This window comes from Tachysurus fulvidraco, chromosome 1 (assembly GCF_022655615.1).
Source record: "Tachysurus fulvidraco isolate hzauxx_2018 chromosome 1, HZAU_PFXX_2.0, whole genome shotgun sequence".
In the NCBI taxonomy this organism is placed as follows: domain Eukaryota; kingdom Metazoa; phylum Chordata; class Actinopteri; order Siluriformes; family Bagridae; genus Tachysurus; species Tachysurus fulvidraco.
Genome location: NC_062518.1, coordinates 16,194,764 through 16,213,462, shown reverse-complemented (window position 1 = coordinate 16,213,462; position 18,699 = coordinate 16,194,764). Strand labels below are relative to the sequence as shown.

General features: G+C 39.2%; 2 protein-coding genes across 11 annotated transcripts in view; one reads left to right on the top strand and one right to left on the bottom strand.

The window, feature by feature from the left end:
• LOC113634630 overlaps nucleotides 1–18,699 on the bottom strand; it is a 121,769-nt gene that overhangs the window by 10,389 nt on the left and 92,681 nt on the right. The window contains exon 1 of one of the 6 annotated variants that reach the window (XM_047811063.1): nucleotides 3,614–3,751. The exons of the other annotated variants lie outside the window; for them this stretch is intronic. Within the exon in view, the coding sequence (XP_047667019.1) occupies nucleotides 3,614–3,624 (11 nt within the window). The 5' untranslated portion in view covers nucleotides 3,625–3,751. Of the gene's footprint in view, nucleotides 1–3,613; nucleotides 3,752–18,699 lie in introns of those variants that run through there. 6 annotated transcript variants of the gene reach the window in all.
• Nucleotides 10,072–17,962, top strand: LOC113657140 (renin receptor-like). 5 transcript variants are annotated; one of them, XM_047810967.1, is made up of 6 exons: nucleotides 10,072–10,220; nucleotides 12,105–12,220; nucleotides 14,381–14,434; nucleotides 14,536–14,670; nucleotides 15,437–15,536; nucleotides 17,070–17,962. In XM_047810967.1, coding segments are annotated over exons 2-6 (486 nt in total). In that variant the 5' UTR covers nucleotides 10,072–10,220; nucleotides 12,105–12,218; the 3' UTR covers nucleotides 17,265–17,962. The 5 variants fall into 5 exon arrangements, with proteins under 5 accessions (XP_047666923.1, XP_047666927.1, XP_047666925.1 ...); XM_047810971.1 differs by having other exon boundaries at nucleotides 12,105–12,224; XM_047810969.1 differs by lacking the exons at nucleotides 10,072–10,220; nucleotides 12,105–12,220 and adding an exon at nucleotides 12,241–12,657 and having other exon boundaries at nucleotides 17,080–17,962.

Below are 18,699 nucleotides of genomic sequence, written 5' to 3'. Positions count from 1 at the left end.
TGTTCTCAGTTAAATGTGAAATTAACTGAGTAGCAACAACTCGCTCCAAAAGTTTAGCAAGAAAAGAGAGTTTAGATATGGGACGGAAATTAGCAAGGTTCTCATAGTCTATATTTGTCTTTTTAGGTACCGGGGTGATCGCAGCCATTTTAAAAGCTGTTAGGACAACCCCAGTACACAGAGAGTCATGTATAATGCTCAAAACAATGGGACCCAGAGAAGTAAAACATGACTGAAACAAACCAGTGGGTATGGGATCTAGTAAAGAAGTGCCTGCTTTCACCTCTAAAAAAAAAAAGACAATGCGTCAAGTGTAGAAAATGTTGACAATGAATAAGAAGCACAGAAACCTCTAAGAACATTATTTGACCTTTGTGCCAAAGAAATGCAGGAACTTATTACAAAGATGATCAGAAGCAGTAACATGAGAGACAGTTTTATGATTTAGCAATTTGTTAAGAGAATTGAAAAGTCTGAATTTCCTTGATTGTCGTTAATCATATTAGAAAAAATAATCAGGTCTTGCAGAAACAATACCAGCCTTATATTCTTGTAGGCAGTCTTTCCAAATTTGATGATGTACAGTCAGACCTGAGAGACGCCACCTACGCTCCATTTTACAGCAAGATGTCTTCATCAAATCTTCATTATACCAGGACGTACAAATGAAAAGACTGCCAGATGATCAGACAACCCTAAATCAATAGTAGACAACTGAGACACAAAAGATCCATTAGATATCACAAGGTCTAATATATGTCCTTTGTGATGTGTCGTACAGTCAAATAACTGATACAATCCAAAGCACTCCAGCAAAGCCAAGAAATCCTTTGTTAAAGCAGACTCCTTTTTGTCCATCTGGATATTAAAATCCCCCCCAAAAAAAAGAGTTCTATCAAATTTGAGGCACAGATATGACAGCAGATCCACAAACTCTGATAAGTCTTTGTTTGCTTTAGGAGTCCAGTAAACTGTAGATATAGCAGTTGAGTGACACTCGGAAACTGACATTCAAATGAAGAAAACAGAGGAACAGCTACAGGTCTTAATTTGTATTGCCGGTTGTACAATATAATGCCACCACCTCTACCGGTGGATCGCGGAAGATCAAATAACCCGTAGCCGGCAGGAGTAAGTTCATTAAAGACAAGACCGTCCGTTTGTTTGTGCCATGTTTTCGACTATGTTTTCTTCCAAGATGATGTCAGATATAGTCACAGCTTTTATAGTTGACAGAGCGAGCATTAAAAAAAACGCAGATTTCAACAGTTTCGGGGATTTAGAAAACACAAGTGTATGCTCTTTATATGTGCACACAGACAAATTGTTATAGTCAATCCCAGCAGGGTTATACACCAACCTGTGGGGTTTTCGGAGAAATATAGGATAGGAAACAGCATCAGATGATGAACGTGTAAAACTGCACCTTGAGAAGCGATGCAAGTAGCGCTTACGCCGGAGTATACCGACATCGCTACAGTTAGCATAGGTATCATGTGCCAGATAATAATTCCGTTTCAAGTTCAACAGTTGGCAAGCAGTGTACCTCAGTGCCATGCAGGAGGAATCCACACCAACAGCAGACCCGCAGAAGTGTAAATACTGAGCGGGGCAACAGGAGAGTTGGTTCCAGCAGCAGACGTTCAGAATTAGGGACAAAAAGCTGACGAGTAAAACGTTATCCCACATCGCAATACAATAAAACAAAATATTGTTCACTCTTCCGATGCTCCAAAACTGTTGTCTGATAATTAAAACAAACAAACAAACAAAACGGGAGAAAGGAGCGGCAGACAAAATGCGCCAGCGTTCCCCTTCAACCCAGAAGTTGACAATTGCCCCGATATAAAAAGTCTGAGAGTCTGTTCAGTCTCTGATAAAGAGGTGGAAAATAAGAGGTTCTGATGATACTAAGCTATGGTCAGGTAGTGCAAGAAAGTTTTCTACTGTCCGTAGAATTGTTCAGGACACTAAGAAAAACCCACAAGCACCTTGGAGAGAAATATAGGCTGCTCTGGGAAAAGTGGTGTTGTTTCAAGGAGCACAATAAGGAGGGACCTGCATGGTGGAGCTGCAAAGAGAAACTGCTCCCATGGCACAAAAAGACAAAAGTACACCATACAAAACTTAGACAAACCTCACAGCTTCTAGTGCAGAGTCATGTGGAGTGATGAGACCAAAACTGAACTTTATAGTCACAACCATAAACATTATGTTTAGAGAGGAGTCAACAAGGCCTACAGTAAAAAGTACACCATCCCCCCTGTAAAGCATGCTGGTGGATCTCTGATGTTTTGAGGCTATGTGAGCTCCAGGAGAACAGGGAAGTTAGGAAGAATTGAAGGTAAGATGAATGCAGCATGTTATTAGAAAATACTGGCAGACAATTTGCATTTTACAGCTTGAAAGCTGCACATGGGACCAGCTTAGATGTTCCAACATGACAGTGATCCAAAGTACAAGACAAGGTTGTCCATCCAATGGCTACAGCAGAAAAAGGTTCTGGAGTCCATCACAGTCTCCTGACCTCAATATCATTCAGCCACTTTGGGTAGATCTCAAAAGTGCAGTTTGTGCAAGATGACAATATCTTAGTGAGCTAACTATATACAGAACTGTGACTAATTTATAATAAGATTAACACATTTGTCTCACAGAGCCATCAAGTCATCACCAGGAATCTGACGCATTTGGCCAAAACATTACAAACATTTATCTACACTATTATTGATGTTGTTACAGAGCTTTAGATCAGACCATAACTCAGCACATTGTTCCAGGTGTTTCTATTATCGTCTCGGGTTAATGACTACAACACAAATTTTAAAACCTCTTGGGAAACTAGTCAAGGGATCATTTCACGTTCTTAGAAGTGAGAAATCCTAAAATGTAACAAGAACATCTCCAAAATCTGTACGACACTAATAGTGATTTCAGGCACACATTAAACTCTGTGCACTTCATAACATGTTCTTCCTTACAGTCTGTTAATATTTTAGCCTCTCAGTTAGCTTTCCTATGTCACAACAGCACAATGTGCCACACCTTAAACAGCTTTGTTGTTTATTATTAACTGAGCTCCTGGAAACAGCCCCAGGATAATGTTCTCAGTAACACACTGCCTTTCCCAAAGTCTATGAAAGAAAAAAAAGTTTAAACGACCTGTTTGGATTCGTTCTGCAGATAAGCTCTTGTTTTAAAAAGTATGTGGGTGGTTCGAGGTTGCGGTTGAATATAAACCTGAACCTGAGTAACTCCCACCTGTGAGGTAGGTCTAATCCTCACACACGTGCTGGAGTCTCACGCATGTATCCATAGCTACGAGCCTGACATGTTGACTATTTATTTATTCCATTTGTTTTGTGTAAGTCTGTAAAACATCACGGACTGAACTTCAGGACATCAGTTTCATTCATTTACTCTATTTTATACAACCAAGCAACATTTAACAGACGGAACGTGTCAATTTGCTGACAGAAAAGGCCATTTTAAGGAGATAATTTTGATAATAAACAGCCAGCTACTAGCTAGCTTCACTTGAGGTCCCAAAAAAGGCCTTATAATTGTTAACTAAATGATCACCTTAAATTGGTCACCTGTATTCTGTACATACCTCCAGTTCATGATGTAGAAAATTATTAAAAGGGTTCTTTAGGAAACAGGAACAAAATCAACTAGGTGAATATATGTCAGTCTGTATATGTCATTCTGTTACACTGTGTAGCTTCTGTCACTAAAACAAATTCTTCGCCTGGTAATAAAGCTGATTCTGATTCTGATTCTAATACAGATTATGTCAAGATTACGACAGATTACGTCATGGTTGTGTTTAATGCACATGCACAGAACCGCACAAGTAAGAGGACGCATAAAGGGAAAGTTCCCTAACGAAATATGTTTATTTTCGCTCGTGGATTTCTAATGATTCTTTTTAATTACTTAAAGGAAGGTGTAGAACGACAGACCTAAAGACGTGACCTCATATATGTTGTACAATCGAAACCCATGTTATCCTGGTGAGGGCGCTACTGCTCAGGGTTCACTGCCCTCCTACCCCTGAGCCCACTGTCCTCCTACCCCTGAGCCCACTGCCCTCCTGACTCCTGCCCCCTGCTTTCCTACCCCACTATCTCCTAAAGCTAGGATGAGAAAGTGAGAAGCATTATTTCTGGGATTCTCGAGACCAGGCTGTCAGCTGCTGCACCGCCTCTCTGCATCGTTCTTGCCAATCAGACAGAAAACAGTCATGTCAAACTTTAACCAGGGAAGTGCTCTGAAGTGTCAAGACAGGGGCATTTCAGGGTCCTGTAAGATTCCAATTGCTCCTCTTCTGGATATACATCTGCAAAACCCAGGATCCTTAATAAACCATCTCTAAAAGGAAAATGTACTCTAGTGCAGTGGGACTCTTTCATGACTTCTAAAATTCTGTGTTTTATACACTTGGATTAAGAAGAAATGAGAAGAATAATCAAGGAAGAGATTCAAAATTCAGGGAAGTGTGCTGATGTCTGATGGCAAATTAGGAATTTTTAATTTTAGAAATATTATGAACTTCCGACTGAAATCTGTCGTTTGTCATCTGATTGCTTTCTATACTTTTTAGGGTGTTGGATTTTGCAAAGTGCCTTATTTGATTGAAGCATAAATTAATATTCAATCTCTTTCTATATGAGATAATAATCAGGGTCATACAAACTATCAGGAGAATTAGCAGGTATGTGAACTCAATGGTTAAGGGTTTGGGTTTAGGAATTAAATTCTAATGTTTAGGATGAAACGTCTGGCGCTTAGAGACTATAAAATTTCACTGAGGCCCTCTAGTGGATGGCTGCAGTACAACATCTAAGCTTATTCCCATGTTACAGAAAACCAAAAATCCATTTTAAGTTACACATAACGTTCTTGTTATTGTTCTGTATGAATTTCCTTACAGAACATACGTACGTACTTAAAGCTCTAGAGATTAAAGTAGCAAACACCCTAAGGGAACACTGCAAGGAAAAACTATTAGAATTATCAATAGGAACTGAACTTTTTATTTTTAATAACAGAAAAATAATCCCAAAAACTTATTTGAGGGAAATTTTATTATGGGAATGAGCGGAGTAAAGTGTAATAAAAACCAGCTAACAGACGGCTTCAGCTATTTGGTCCAATCTTTTGTAGTCATAGGCTTGGATTTACAATGGCGCTAAATACTGCCCTCCAGCGGTGAACATAATTCACTACAATATTCACTAACTTTATAGCTGATTCTTTAGCGATTTTAAAAGATGTGGGATCAATTCAACAGCGACTTCTTGGATACTTCTAACAGCAGCCCATTTTTTTGTTTAGTTAACGTTAGTTATCCCGTAACTAGTTAGAAAGAAACTGTGTGTATATAAACGGTGTAGCCTATATAAGCTGTGTGTATATAAGCGGTGTGTCACGAACGCGGGGAATAAAAACGGACCCAAATGCAGGATAAAACACGAAACAGAGACACAAACATGAGGAGGACAACGAGGAGGACAACGAGGAGGACAACAAAAGCCGGCAGACGATTCCGCGCTGCTCAAGGCGACGCGGCTCAACTAAATAAACAGGACAATCAGAAACATGAGGAACAGGTGTGCAGAAGCGGGCAGGAAGAGACAAGGGCGGGGCAGACACGTGACACAAAACATAAACAAATGCACGTGGCCAAAGTCCTGACAGTATATAAACTGTGTGTATACATGTACATAGGTTGTCTACTTCTTTTTTCCCACACAATATAGGGATTCTATAGAGTCTAATATTTTAAATAAAAAAAAAACAAACAAAAAAACGTAGATTCAAACAACAACAACAACAACAACAACAACAACAACCTGGGATTCTCACTTTTCTTGACATGTTAGGATTCGACATTCGGAGGGGGGTGGAAAAACCTTATAAACTGATTAATAAGTAAACACACACACACACACACACACACACACACACACACACACACACACACACACACATATATATATATATATATATACACACACACTCATTTACCCGGTTTGTCTATGTGTGTGTGTGTGTGTGTGTGTGTGTGTATGAATTTTGTTTCACACACACACACACACACACACACACACACACACACACACACACACACACACACATATATACACACATAGGCTATGTGTGTGTGTGTGTGTGTGTGTGTGTATATATATATATATATGTGTGTGTGTGTGTGAAACCAAAGTCAAACACACACACACACACACACACACACACACACACACACACACACACACACACATATATATACACACATAGGCCGTGTGTGTGTGTGTGTGTGTGTATATATATATGTGTGTGTGCGTCTCTGGATTTTGGATTCTGATTGGTCAAAAGGTGTTGATTATTTTCCATAACAGCAGCTCTAACAACAATAAATATGAAATTTGAATTGTTTTACATTTTTATTTTAACAGAAGGGGGCGCAAATGCAAATGTTTGTGTGATTAATAGTTTAATAAACATGATTTATGTCATTTTAATTTTTTTCCCCAGAAATATTGTTTAATTTATTCGTTAATTTATGAGTGTTGATTTTTCGCTGTTTCCATTAAATGCCGCACTTTGATTAACTTTTTTTTTATCGCAATTTAACTAAGAACGCGTAAAGTCGAAGGATTTAGGTTTATTAACATATTATTAAGAATTTTTAGTTTTTGGACCAATCAGAATGCAGAATCCATATATATATATATATATATATATATATATGTTTTACATATAAGTGTATATAATTTTTTTTGTTTGTTTTTTATAAAGGTTTTTTCTTTTAGTTTCCTCAAGAGAACTCATTTCACTTTCCACAGCTTTGTTTGTTTACCTTTATATTCCGTTTATTATATCATATTTAATATGTAGATCATGTCTTCTACATTGCACGTGTTTATTTTGTACTTTGTCTGGATGTGGACAGAGCAGTGAATAAGGTGAGGTGTGACGCAGAACACGTGATATATGTCCCACTAGTTCTGCATTGGACAGGAAAGTGCATGTAAGACAGAAATGGGCTTATAGATGTAAAAAATCCTGCACTCAACACTAAATAGGAGAAACAGGAGAAATCCATTCAAATGATGAATTAAGGTAAGAAAGTAAAATGTTTTTTAAAGACAAAATACTGATTTTTAGGCAGATGAGATTTGTGGCTGGTTTGAGTTTTTCAGACACTGGCACAGACACTGTCGACGAGAGAGGACAGACTGGTGTGAGCTGGAAATATGTTAATCAACAAGTCATTGTGTTGGAACTAGAAATAAAATAAAGTAAAATAAAACCAGGATTTATATGTTTAAGAGGCAGGAGTCGGCGATTCAGCACATTTTTATTCATTGGAAATTCTCTCTGCACACCACAGAAACCATTATACAGGTTTTGAGAAGGTCAATGAGAAGCAAAACTGATATGGATGTAGGAATGTCATGTAAAACATCCTCTTTAACTTCTGTTTAATTTATATTTTATAAACAATTTGTTATTTCTAACAATCGTAGTAAGTATTGATCAACCATCCAGGCAAAGTAAAGCAAGGAGGAAATGTTTGTGTGACTTAAAGAGAAATAAAGTTACATTCATAAGCACATTTTCTTTTAATTAGATGATCCTCTTATCCATTTCATAACTGCACAAAAGGTAAACTTTAAATACGGTGTTTAAGCTGTGGGACATTCTGAAGTAATCATCGCGAACTTTCTGTGAAGGCAAGTCTGAATGATTCCTCACTGAATTAACATTTAGCTGGAATTCATGTCAGCAAAGTTTCAGCTGAATCTAGAGTGATTTTACTCATTTACAAAAATAGGACAAATGCAGAGGTTTGTGAATTCAGGGATGGAATAAAATCATGGTGTCAACAGGGGAAAAGTGCTAAAAGTACTTACATTTGACCTGCGATTGTATGCAAATTCATGTATGCTTTGTATTTCCTGTTTTCTGACAACCACCAAAATGTCCTTGTAAACAAAAAACAGTAAACATATTTAGTAAGATACTTCCTTTTTAATAAAATTTAATAAAAGGAGAGATTTTAATCCTTTTATTGGCTAAAGTGACTAAACTGAGTTCAGGTGGATCCTGTTTGCTTTAATGATCCTGCGAAGCCTTTAGAACTTAACTGGTGTTCACCTGTAAAATTCAACTCAAAACTGTCTCTTCTCAGTATTACATAAAGTGTGTAAACAGTAAAGGAGACACTCTAGGTTTAGATTTTTATTTATACATTTGGCTAAAAAAATGTTAAATGACAAACAGCAACACAATAAAACATCATTCATCAGTGTAAACAGAACACAAGACCTTTAGTAGTACAAAACTGCACATAACACTTGAACAGTCTGTTCTGTAACAGTGAGTGAGTGATGTGACATACGGCTAAGTACGGTGACCCATACTCAGAATTCGTTCTCTGCATTTAACCCACCCAAAGTGCACACACACAGCAGTGAACACATACCCGGAGCAGTGGGCAGCCATTTACATTTGGTGCCTTGCTCAAGGGAACCTCAGTCGTGGCCGGCCCAAAACTCGAACCCACAACCTTAGGGTTACGAGTCAGATTCTCTAACCATTAGGCCACGACTTCCCCCAAAAGTTTTTGCATATCCCAGGTTATGGGGTCAGAGCGCAGGTTCAAGCCATAGGGATGGTGCCCCTGAGCAGGCGAGGTTAAGGACCTTGCTCAAGGACCCAACGTCGATGCCTCAGCAGCTTGTGGACTCGAACCCCGACCTTCAGATCAAGATCCCAGCACCTTAAGTGTCTTAAAGTTTCTTTCCTGTTATTAAAAGTTGCACTCATGTTACTTGTGTATAAATATTGGGACTCTGACAGACTGATTTGAAATTAAATAATGAATATGAGATTAGCGGAAGTGAAACAAACCCATTAGGGGAAAGACAGAAGTCCTGAGTCGATGTCTTCCATTTTCACTTGTTTGATCAGGATCACATGTTGTAGTTACTATCAAAATCTACTTATCCATCTGTGAGCACCAGTATTTACACAGAGCATCAGTTTTCACGTTCCTGATGTGTCCGGACGTGTCTTTCGACATGCTGTACAGCCGTTTACATTTACAACATTTAATGTTAAATATCTGTCTGTTCTGACTTGTCAGCAGCATGGTCTGGAATGTTTTATTACTCTTATACCACTTATATAACAGTTTCTAATGACTGATGTGAGTAATAATCTATTAATGAATGATACATTACACATTCTAAGTGGTTACTGGTACATTTATGTTGTGATATGTGCAGAAAAAGTAATGTTTTTATGTTTTACTAGATAGAAATCTAAATACATCACCCTCTCCACCAGACAGACAAACAGAGAGAGAGAGAGAGAGCAAGCAAAAATTCCACCATCTTTAGACTTTCTGTCAGGAAACACAATGCACTGGCACTGGAGACTCCTTCCATAAACGTTAATTATCTGTCACCTTACAGAATACTTCACTACATCAACAATTTTGCTTTATTCCCTTTAGACAACCCGTTTTCTTTTTCTGTATACATTATTAGCTGCCAGAGTCTGTAACACACACATTTTGACCTGGTTGTCATCTTTTTCCAGAAGTAAACCATGCTGGTGAATACGGAGAATTAATCAACACCTCCTGACCAATCAGGATCAAGAATTCGGTGGTTGTGTGGGATGACGTTTGCTCTCGTCTCAACAGCAGAAGTCAAGTGGGCGGAGCTTCCATAGTTATATATACTTTTTATATTCAGTTTGAGCCAAAGTAGCTGTTGACGGAAGAATGTTTTTGTGCAGGGGGCAGTGGGGTAGGAAAGCAGGGGGCAGGAGTCAGAATGGCAGGAGGGCAGTGAACCCTGAGCAGTAGCGCCCTCACCAGGTTAACATGGGTTCGATTGTACGACATATGAGGTCATGTCTTTAGGTCTGTCGTTCTCCACCTTCGTTTAAGTAATTAGAAACTATCAATAGAAATCCACGAGCGAAAATAAACATATTTCGTTAACAATTAAAATTGTTAGCGAACTTTCCCTTTATGCGTCCACTTGCGTGTGCGGCTCTGCGCATGCGCGTTAAACGCAACCAGTCTTCCGCATTGACGTAGTCTGTATTAAAATCAGAATCAGAAATATTAGCCTAGTTGATTTTGTTCCTGTTTCCTAAAGAACCCTTTTAATAATGTTCTACATTATGAACTGGAGGTATGTACAGAATACAGGTGACCAATTTAGGGCGCTCATTTAGTTAACAAACAATTATAAGGCCTTTTTCGGGACCGCAAGTGAAGCTAGGCTAAGTGCTAGCTTTATGCTAGCTAAAAGGTGTTGCCGTTTATTTATCAAAATTATCTCCTTAAATTGGCATTTTCTATCAGCAAATTGACGCGTTCCGTCTGTTAAACTTAAAATTAATGAAACTGATGTCCTGGGGTTCAGTCCGTGGTGTTTTACAGACTTACACAAAAACCGAATAAATAAATAGTCATCTCGTCAGGCACGTAGCTATGGATACGTGCGCGAGGCAGAGGCTTTATTGTCAATTTCATGCCATAATTTTTATTGTGGTCGTAAAAAAATATATTTGCGAAACATATCATTAAATTCAAAATTGAAAAAATAAATAGACAAAATAATAGGAATTATAGAAATTTAATTGAAATGCTTAGAACAACTTGTATGTATGTGTATAGTAGTAGTATTATGTCAAACTTCCTATTTTTTAATGATCTGGAACATTAAAGCATTGTTGTTGCTCAAACAGTAGAGTAGTGCAATAAAGCTTCTCTGTTCAGTTTCCTCAAGTAGAAAGAGCAAGTATCCAGCTATATTTTATTTTAGCTATCCAGCATTTCTTTTAGTAAGACGGAACACTGCTAAGGCTCGCAAGAAATGGACAACTAGAAATGTCTTCCATCTCAAAAAGTGAAGAGAACAGTGTATTTGGTTTAACAATCCCATTAAAAGTTCAAAATCATTTGCACCAAGAATTCTTTATTCTTGCAATATAACTGCACATATGTATAAACATTAATTTAACTGTTCTACTAATGTATGCTGTGGAATATACATACACCAAACACGAGCAGTGTATTTTCAACTCTTGTCACCTAAAATTGCAGAATTTGAAGTATAAAAATGCACAAAGATGTATAATATACTATATGTAAGATCGTCTAGGTCAGGGGTCGGCAACCTTAAACACTCAAAGAGCCATTTGGACCCGTTTCCCACAGAAAAAAAACAAACACAGGGAGCCACAAAACCCATTTGACATCTAAAATGAAGATAACGGCATATATCATTTTTTACCTTTATGGAAAGTATAGAAAAAGATGTAGTGTGTTGCAGTTATGAAATCAATGAACTGCTACCGAGTAAATGAAATTTTGTTTCTGCAGGCAAACAAAAATATTTTAAACAGTTTGAACTAACCTTAACAAAAAAGACGCTGGGTTGAAGGTCACTTTCAAATAAAATGTTCAATGTCTAATTGAGTCCTCTTCGTATTCATGACCAGGGCTCTCAAGTTTTGCAAGCGTGACACCTCCAACCCCGCCGCAACCCCAATTTTTTTCATTGGTTGCTGCGTTAAATCTTTTCCAGATAGTGCTATTTTCTGATTGGCTATTGTGTAGCCTCTTTTTTGATTGGCTGATAAGTGCCAGGCTCGACTAAGAACTGAGACGCAGACTAAGAACTGCCCTGTTCCATAGAGACAGCTGTGCGGACTGATGCATTTTGGGTGCTGCGGCATATTAAATATATGATAAATAGTCAAAATAGTCTGCGTGACGAATACGATGTGTGGCGGGAGAGTGTGATAAAAGACCAAAATGTCACTCTCAATGCGTGACACTTGACAACCCTGAATGACATCAAAATTTTAACTTCCCGTCTGCAGCAAACCAAAAATGCGTCTGCTTCTGTGTCAGATTTCGCTACAAATGTTTTTCCCACCAGGTTTAATAACCCAGTCTCCCACACTGCAGGGTCAATATACAAGTATGTTATTAACACCTTATTAACGAATAAAGCTATATCTTATCTTTACTCACTTCTGCTTTTCTCTTTCACTTACACATACAGAAGCAGAAAAAAAAATCACTCCAAGAAATGTCACAATAAGAGCAAGCAGCATGTTCCTGCTGGGGTTCAGTCTGCTGTACAGTCTGGACTTTTGAAGACAACATAAAGCTCAAGATGTAAGTAAGTGCAGGGCTCCAGACTGCGCCTAAAGTAGGCGCATTTGCCTAAATTTTTGCCTATTTTCACGTTATGTGCGTTTTCTGTGAACAGTAGCCTTTCACATAATTTGTTGTGTTGACATAATAAAATGAGATGCTGCGCTTGAACATTTCACTGAGTTAGAGCGCCAATATATGAATGACCAAACCGAGAATCACCTTTGTGCACCAGAAAAACTGTCAAAACAAAAAAAATATGAGTTTTTTAAACAATCTTCATCGAGCACCAACGCTGATGACACACCTGCTTGTAAAAAAGCAGGCTCCGGCTGTGCCACCATGCCCGCGAGAGAGAACGACAGAGACTCAGGAGATCATCTTTCCGTGTCAGTCAATGAGCATCGTGCCGAAAGACATTTCAAAGCTTCTCGGATTCAAGAGTTTTCATGGCTGAGGTATGATTGCGAAACACGGAAAATGTCTTGTGACTTTTGTTCCAGAAATAGAAATAGCAGGGAAAACGGATTTCATTACAGGAACTAACCATTTCAAAAAAGAGACCGTGAGAAAACACGGTGATAGTCACAAGCATAAAAATGCTTGTGATCATGTTATCTCCACAGACTACAGCGTTAGCACGTGCAGTTTCTCACGCATGCGAACTCTGTGATGAAAAAGAATGGAAGGATTTAAAAATTAAGTTTAACGCAGCCTATATGATCGCTACCATGTGAGGAGCTACCAGTTACAAAATTTACCTCTCAGGTGTTACCTTTGAAGAAAAAAGGATTTGATGTGAGCAAAATGTATGACGACACAGCGTGCGCTGAGTTTGTAGGATGCATTGCAGATGAGCTAAAAGAACATGCACTGACAAGACGCCCATACAGCTAATTACATCTTCATTATCACTGACTGTGGCACAGACGTTTCTGGGAAAGACAATGTGATTGCATACTGCAGGCACATTTCTGCAGGTGTAGCAGTGAACCGGTTTATTGGTTTAACTGAGCTTGAACACTACCCTGCACGTGGAGTATTAGTTAAAAATAAAATGCTTGTTTAGTGATGCTAAACAAACTCATTATGATTGGTGGAAGAAGAAAATTACAGCCTTTGGAGCAGATGGGGCTGCCGTTAACATGGGTGTCTCAGGTGGTGTAGGTGCTCTTTTAAGAGAAGAAATAGGAGAGTACATTGTATGCCACATAGACTGGAATTAGCCATGCTGGATGTTTAGAAGTCTGTTCCAATGATTGAAAAAATCTATGACTTGCTACAGCTAGTATGGAAAACATACCATTTTAGCCCCAAAAGCAAGCGCGAGTTGAAAGCCATCGGTACGGAGTTAGGCTGTGCCATACGAACACCTTCATTTACCGGGCCCTTTCTATTTTTTTTTGCATCTGGTGTCACTACAGGCCAGGGTCAACATACAGCTGTGTACCTCCACATGCAACACCTTGCTGCCTCATCCAAAAACACTGAAATAAGAGGAAGAGCAAAGCACATCTCACAACAAATGGAAAAGTTGCCTTTTGTGGTGTTTTGTCACTTTCTCCATGACCTGTTTGGAGAAATCTTATACTTCAGAAGAACTCCGTTGTTCTTTCTCAGGCTATAGCAACTATTGATTCCTGTGTTTGTGCAATCAAGGGAATGAAGGACAAACCAGTGAGAAATGAAAGGTTGGAGGAATTTCTCATTTACACAAACTTAAATTCAGTTTCTCAGCATGATAATGTGGTGGAGCAGGACAAAGCTCAAAGAGAAAAACAGACCAGAAGGCAGAAGAAAGCGGCCTCATCTGACTACACGGGCATTTCCTTTCACAACATACCACTAAAAGGCTGTGATCTCCCAGGTTTCAGTGAAGAACTAAACCACCTCATTGACGAAACTGTAGACATTACAGTTAAGGAACTTGAAAGGAGGTTTGAAATGATGAGGTGTCACTCTGCAGCAGATCCGCACTCGTCTGTCACAGGACGGATCTGTCCTGCCTTCACTCCCGCTCAACTCACTGAGCCGTAACAACGAGGTAACAGGCTGAAGTTTCTGTCCCTCAATACGGACATTTAAACTCAGAGTAGTGTTTAAACATCTGACTGGATTATCCATATCTGTTATTCCATTTACACGGAGTTATTTATATAAGTATCATGTGGATGTTTCCAGGCTGATCTGCTCTTCCTGTCTGAGATTCAAGTGTTGCATGATATTTCTGCTCTGGTAAGTTAACAACAGAGACCTGAATAACTAACTACTGTAGTGAGGAAATCAGATATTTATCTCTCTCTCTCTCTCATCCCCCCCCTCTGTTGACACACAAGCACTTGGCTAAGGACCAGGCTCCTGATCTCTTCTCCCTGGAGCTTGCCGATATGGAGGAACTCTCCCGGCGCTACGGCACAGATTCCCCTCAGTTCAAGGACGCTCGTGAGATTCTGGTTGCCGCACTGCAGAAGGTGACAAACCACAGAAAATATGTTCAGCTTTCAGATTCTTCTGCATGTGGGTGAATGAGAGGAAACTCTTCCACAACCTGCACGTGCACACCGTCACTAAGCCACAAACACCCTTCTCTCTCTCACACACACGCAAGGAAACGGATTTAATCGGTCCTCTCCACATTTAATTATAACTAGTAGATATTTAACATTAATAGTGACCAGTCATGTCACACTTCCTTAAACCTAGGGCTGGGCGATAAATCGATTTTATCGATTAACTCGAATATGTAGTTTATATTGATTTGTTTGAATGAAAATCGTTTTTTTCTTTAACATCCGCTGACGCTCCCCTCTGGGCTCCCATAGTTTCAAATGGGCGCAGCCCTCCCCCCGTGCGTTTGCCATAGAGATACACAAACAACATGGCAGCGAGCAGGGAAGAACTCGTTCCCAAGAAAGGCCGAAAGGGACCGTCTGCAAAGTGCAAAACCCGAAAAGTGAAAAAAAAACCTTTTTTATATGAAAAATCATAAAAATTATACAAAAAGTAATTTCCCCCAAATAAGTGTTGTAGTATAACTATCAGGACATCAGTGGTGTGTGAGCTGAATTCGGTGACAGTACAGTGTATTACAGTGAAGTTACAGACCGCTTTTCGGGTTTTGCACTTTGCAGACGGTCCCTTGGAATCTCTCAGGTGTATTTAAATAAATATACAGGAAAAATCTATTTAAATCGTAAATTGATTTTTTTGTTAAAAAATCGGGGATTTTTATTTCAGGCCATTCGGCAGGAATGCAGTGGTGGAGGTGGTGACGGTGAAGACGTTCGAGACGCCGCTGAGCAGGAAGACGCGCTCCATCCTGGAGGCAAAGCAGATGGTGAGTTTTATATTGTGCACCACAGAAAACAATTTTGAAGTCAGTAAGTTTGTTTTAAGCTCTGTTTGTGGGTGGGACTTTACATGAAGTGTAATGGTCAGTGGACTATGATTAAATATAAACACTAGATTCAGTCTATGTTGCTGCTGTCTTCTAAAGCAGAGGACTAGTAGGAGTAGAAATGATGGTTTTATATTAACTAGGGTTAAAAATAACAAACCTGGTTTTATAAAAAAACAAACAAACTGACATTTAAATTGTTATCAAAACTTTAATTATAGAATTAATCTCGCTTTAGATTTGAAAAGTCCAAATTAAAACCACAAGACACCTCGGTCATCTTTTCTGTTATGAACAATAACCACTGTGACTCATTTGTATCGCAAGTTTATTTTTGCTCTTCTCTGTCGAGACCAGGCAGAAACGTGCAGACACACATACACACGCGCACACACACGTGCGCACACACACAGACACGCATACATGCACACACACACTCGCGCGCGCACACACAGACACGCACACACACACAATCTAAAATAAGTCTAATAGTCTAAAAACACTGGTCCTAAATACAGGTCTTGTTCCAGTTTAAATCTAAACTGCAGTTCTACACAGTTCTGTTGAACAATACTGAAATCTGTGTGATGTCTACAATAATTTTTATTCCTGTGTAAGTCATATGTGTAAGTGTTTGTAAATCTTTGCTTCTTAGACCTGTAATCTCTTAGCTTGCTTATATGAACCGGGAGTTTGTGGTTTAATGCACCAGATACAAAGAGTTTAAACTCAAACTCACTCAGATTGTCGCGTGATGACACAAACAGTCTAGTGATTGTGACTCGCCAGACTTTTAGCTTTTAGTCTGAAAGTTCATAAGACTGCTGCTCACCACTATGGACAGACTTTTGTAACCATTCCGGAACCATTTGTGGTTTAGTCTAAGTGGGACGCGTACCCCAAATACACATTTCTATCGCTGCTACACCAAACTGTACACCTCAATGACAAACCTGACACCACGACTACCCATATCCTGGCCAAGTACGTCTCACTTTCCTGTTCTAGCTCCAGCAGGAGTTTCTCTGGAGGTCTTCAGGCAGAACAAAATACAATTTGTAAGCCGTTCTGAGATCAGACGCCTCAGTAGATTTAATCTGGTGTTGAAATTAAACAAGTCAAGTAAACGGTCACGTATTGGGGTCTCAAACCGTGTTAAGACAGTTAAGTAGATGGTTAGCTGTAAAAAGAAACACATGGTCAAGGATTTCTAACCCACAGGGTGTGGTTCACATCAGGCACAAACAAGTGTGCTGAAGTTCCTTTTTGTTTCTCTAAACTTTCCCCACATTAAAGTTGACCTCGTTTCCGTTTTATGTTAAGTTGCAGAAACTTGCGTGCTGAGACGTGTTGAGCGAGAGACTTATTGACACCATGCAGATGCATGCACACACTAACCAACGTGTGCTCAGTGCAGGGACACAAGAACCTGTGTTGTTCACTTTTGGGCTTTAATACTAATTTTGTTTACAGCTGCTCATAGGAAGCCCCTACAATCTGGCCTACAAGTACAACTTCGAATACGCCGTAGTGTTTAACATCGTGCTGTGGCTCATGATCCTGTTGGCTCTCACCGTCATCGTCATCTACTACAACCTATGGAACATGGACCCCGGCTACGACAGCATCATCTACAGGATGACCAATCAGAAGATCCGCATGGATTAACCGTGCATTCCGAAGCATTGTTGCTGTTGTCTGCTGCGTGCATGTGTGTGCGCGTGCGTGCGTGTGTGTGTGTGCAGATCTCTCAATTCCATACATTCTGAGTTTGTATATAGCTCAGAAATGTTGCTTTGTGAATATGTTGCAAGGATGATGAATATTTATTGATGCTTGTTGTTTTGTCGGAAAATCTAAACGAATATACATGTATATAAACTGTGGGTGAACGAACAGGAACCTGTGTGTTTGAGTGTTGTGATCACGTGTGGTGCTGTGTGTCATGATCCTGATTGAGCTTCATGTTGAATCATCTGTATTTATTGTTGTGTTGTTTTTTGTTTTATTTTTATTCCTGATGCACTGGATCCTAATATCTGGTACTGATGTGTAAGGGTGGAGCGACGTACAAGTGCATGCTGTAAATCTCACAGAGGTGTTACGGTAAAAACACCAGACTGTTGATAGGATTTAAGTTGATATTATAATGTCTGTTATCTGAGACACACTGAGTTGTGAGTGAGGAGTAATTTAACATTCTACATAGTCTCTTCTATCCTTTTGTGTGTTCACCTGAAACTCGTTTTCTGCCGTCCATCGTACCATTGAACGTTAGCTGAAAAGTGTTTAACTGAGAAATGTGAAAGAGGACGTCGTCTCTGAGCAGTTCGCTTATTACGTAATAAAGTCTTCAGTCACAGTCACATGCTCCGTGTGTTAATGCAAAAACTTTTTCATATTGAGAATTCTCTCGCTCTCTCTCTATCACACACACACACTTTCACACTAGACATGTTTGTGGTTGAACAGCTTGACACTGGTGCATTAGACCATTGCGTTCTGCCTCATAATGTCGGAGTCTAAAAATAACTTTATATGAGACTCGATGTGTTTTACCCACAAATCACACATGGACAAAAAGCTCTTGCTGCTGTTTCCTGTGTATCTTTGTGTCACTCGGTTCTCACCTAGTGCATGAGGTGCAAAACCACAGACAAGAAAAACTGTGTGATTTCTTTCATGACAGCAATAACATCTTTATCACAGACTCCTGATGACTCAGGGACGATGAAAGCTCTCGTATTTATTCAGGTACATCCGTTAGGTATTGTTTCCCAATTTAAATCTCTTTTTATTTCTTTTTTTCCCCTGACAGTTTATAAAACCTAGTTTGAAATGCTAATACGTTATCTATATCATGTAGCTTTCTGCGTGTTATGAAACGCCTCATATGTAACCAAGTAACAGACTCCGCCTCTTCGGTTGCTTGGAACGAAACCTGTCTGACCTCCAAGATGGCCGCTCATATAACGTTACACTCTTCAGTCACTGAATGTCTGAGTATCTGTATATAGCTCCATCAGACACCAAAGGAAAGGTTTTTTTTTTTTGAGTAAAAGTGGGAATTGAGTTTTGAAGAACTTTTTTAGTCAATTTTTTA

Bases quoted from the DNA above. Each gene is read 5' to 3' on its own strand.
- LOC113657140 (XM_047810959.1), top strand. From the start codon at position 12,398: ATGAATGACCAAACCGAGAATCACCTTTGTGCACCAGAAAAACTGTCA. The intron at 14,671-15,436 runs GTGACAAACCAC...TTTTTATTTCAG, and splicing joins TGGTTGCCGCACTGCAGAAG to GCCATTCGGCAGGAATGCAG. The intron at 15,537-17,069 runs GTGAGTTTTATA...TTTTGTTTACAG, and splicing joins TCCTGGAGGCAAAGCAGATG to CTGCTCATAGGAAGCCCCTA.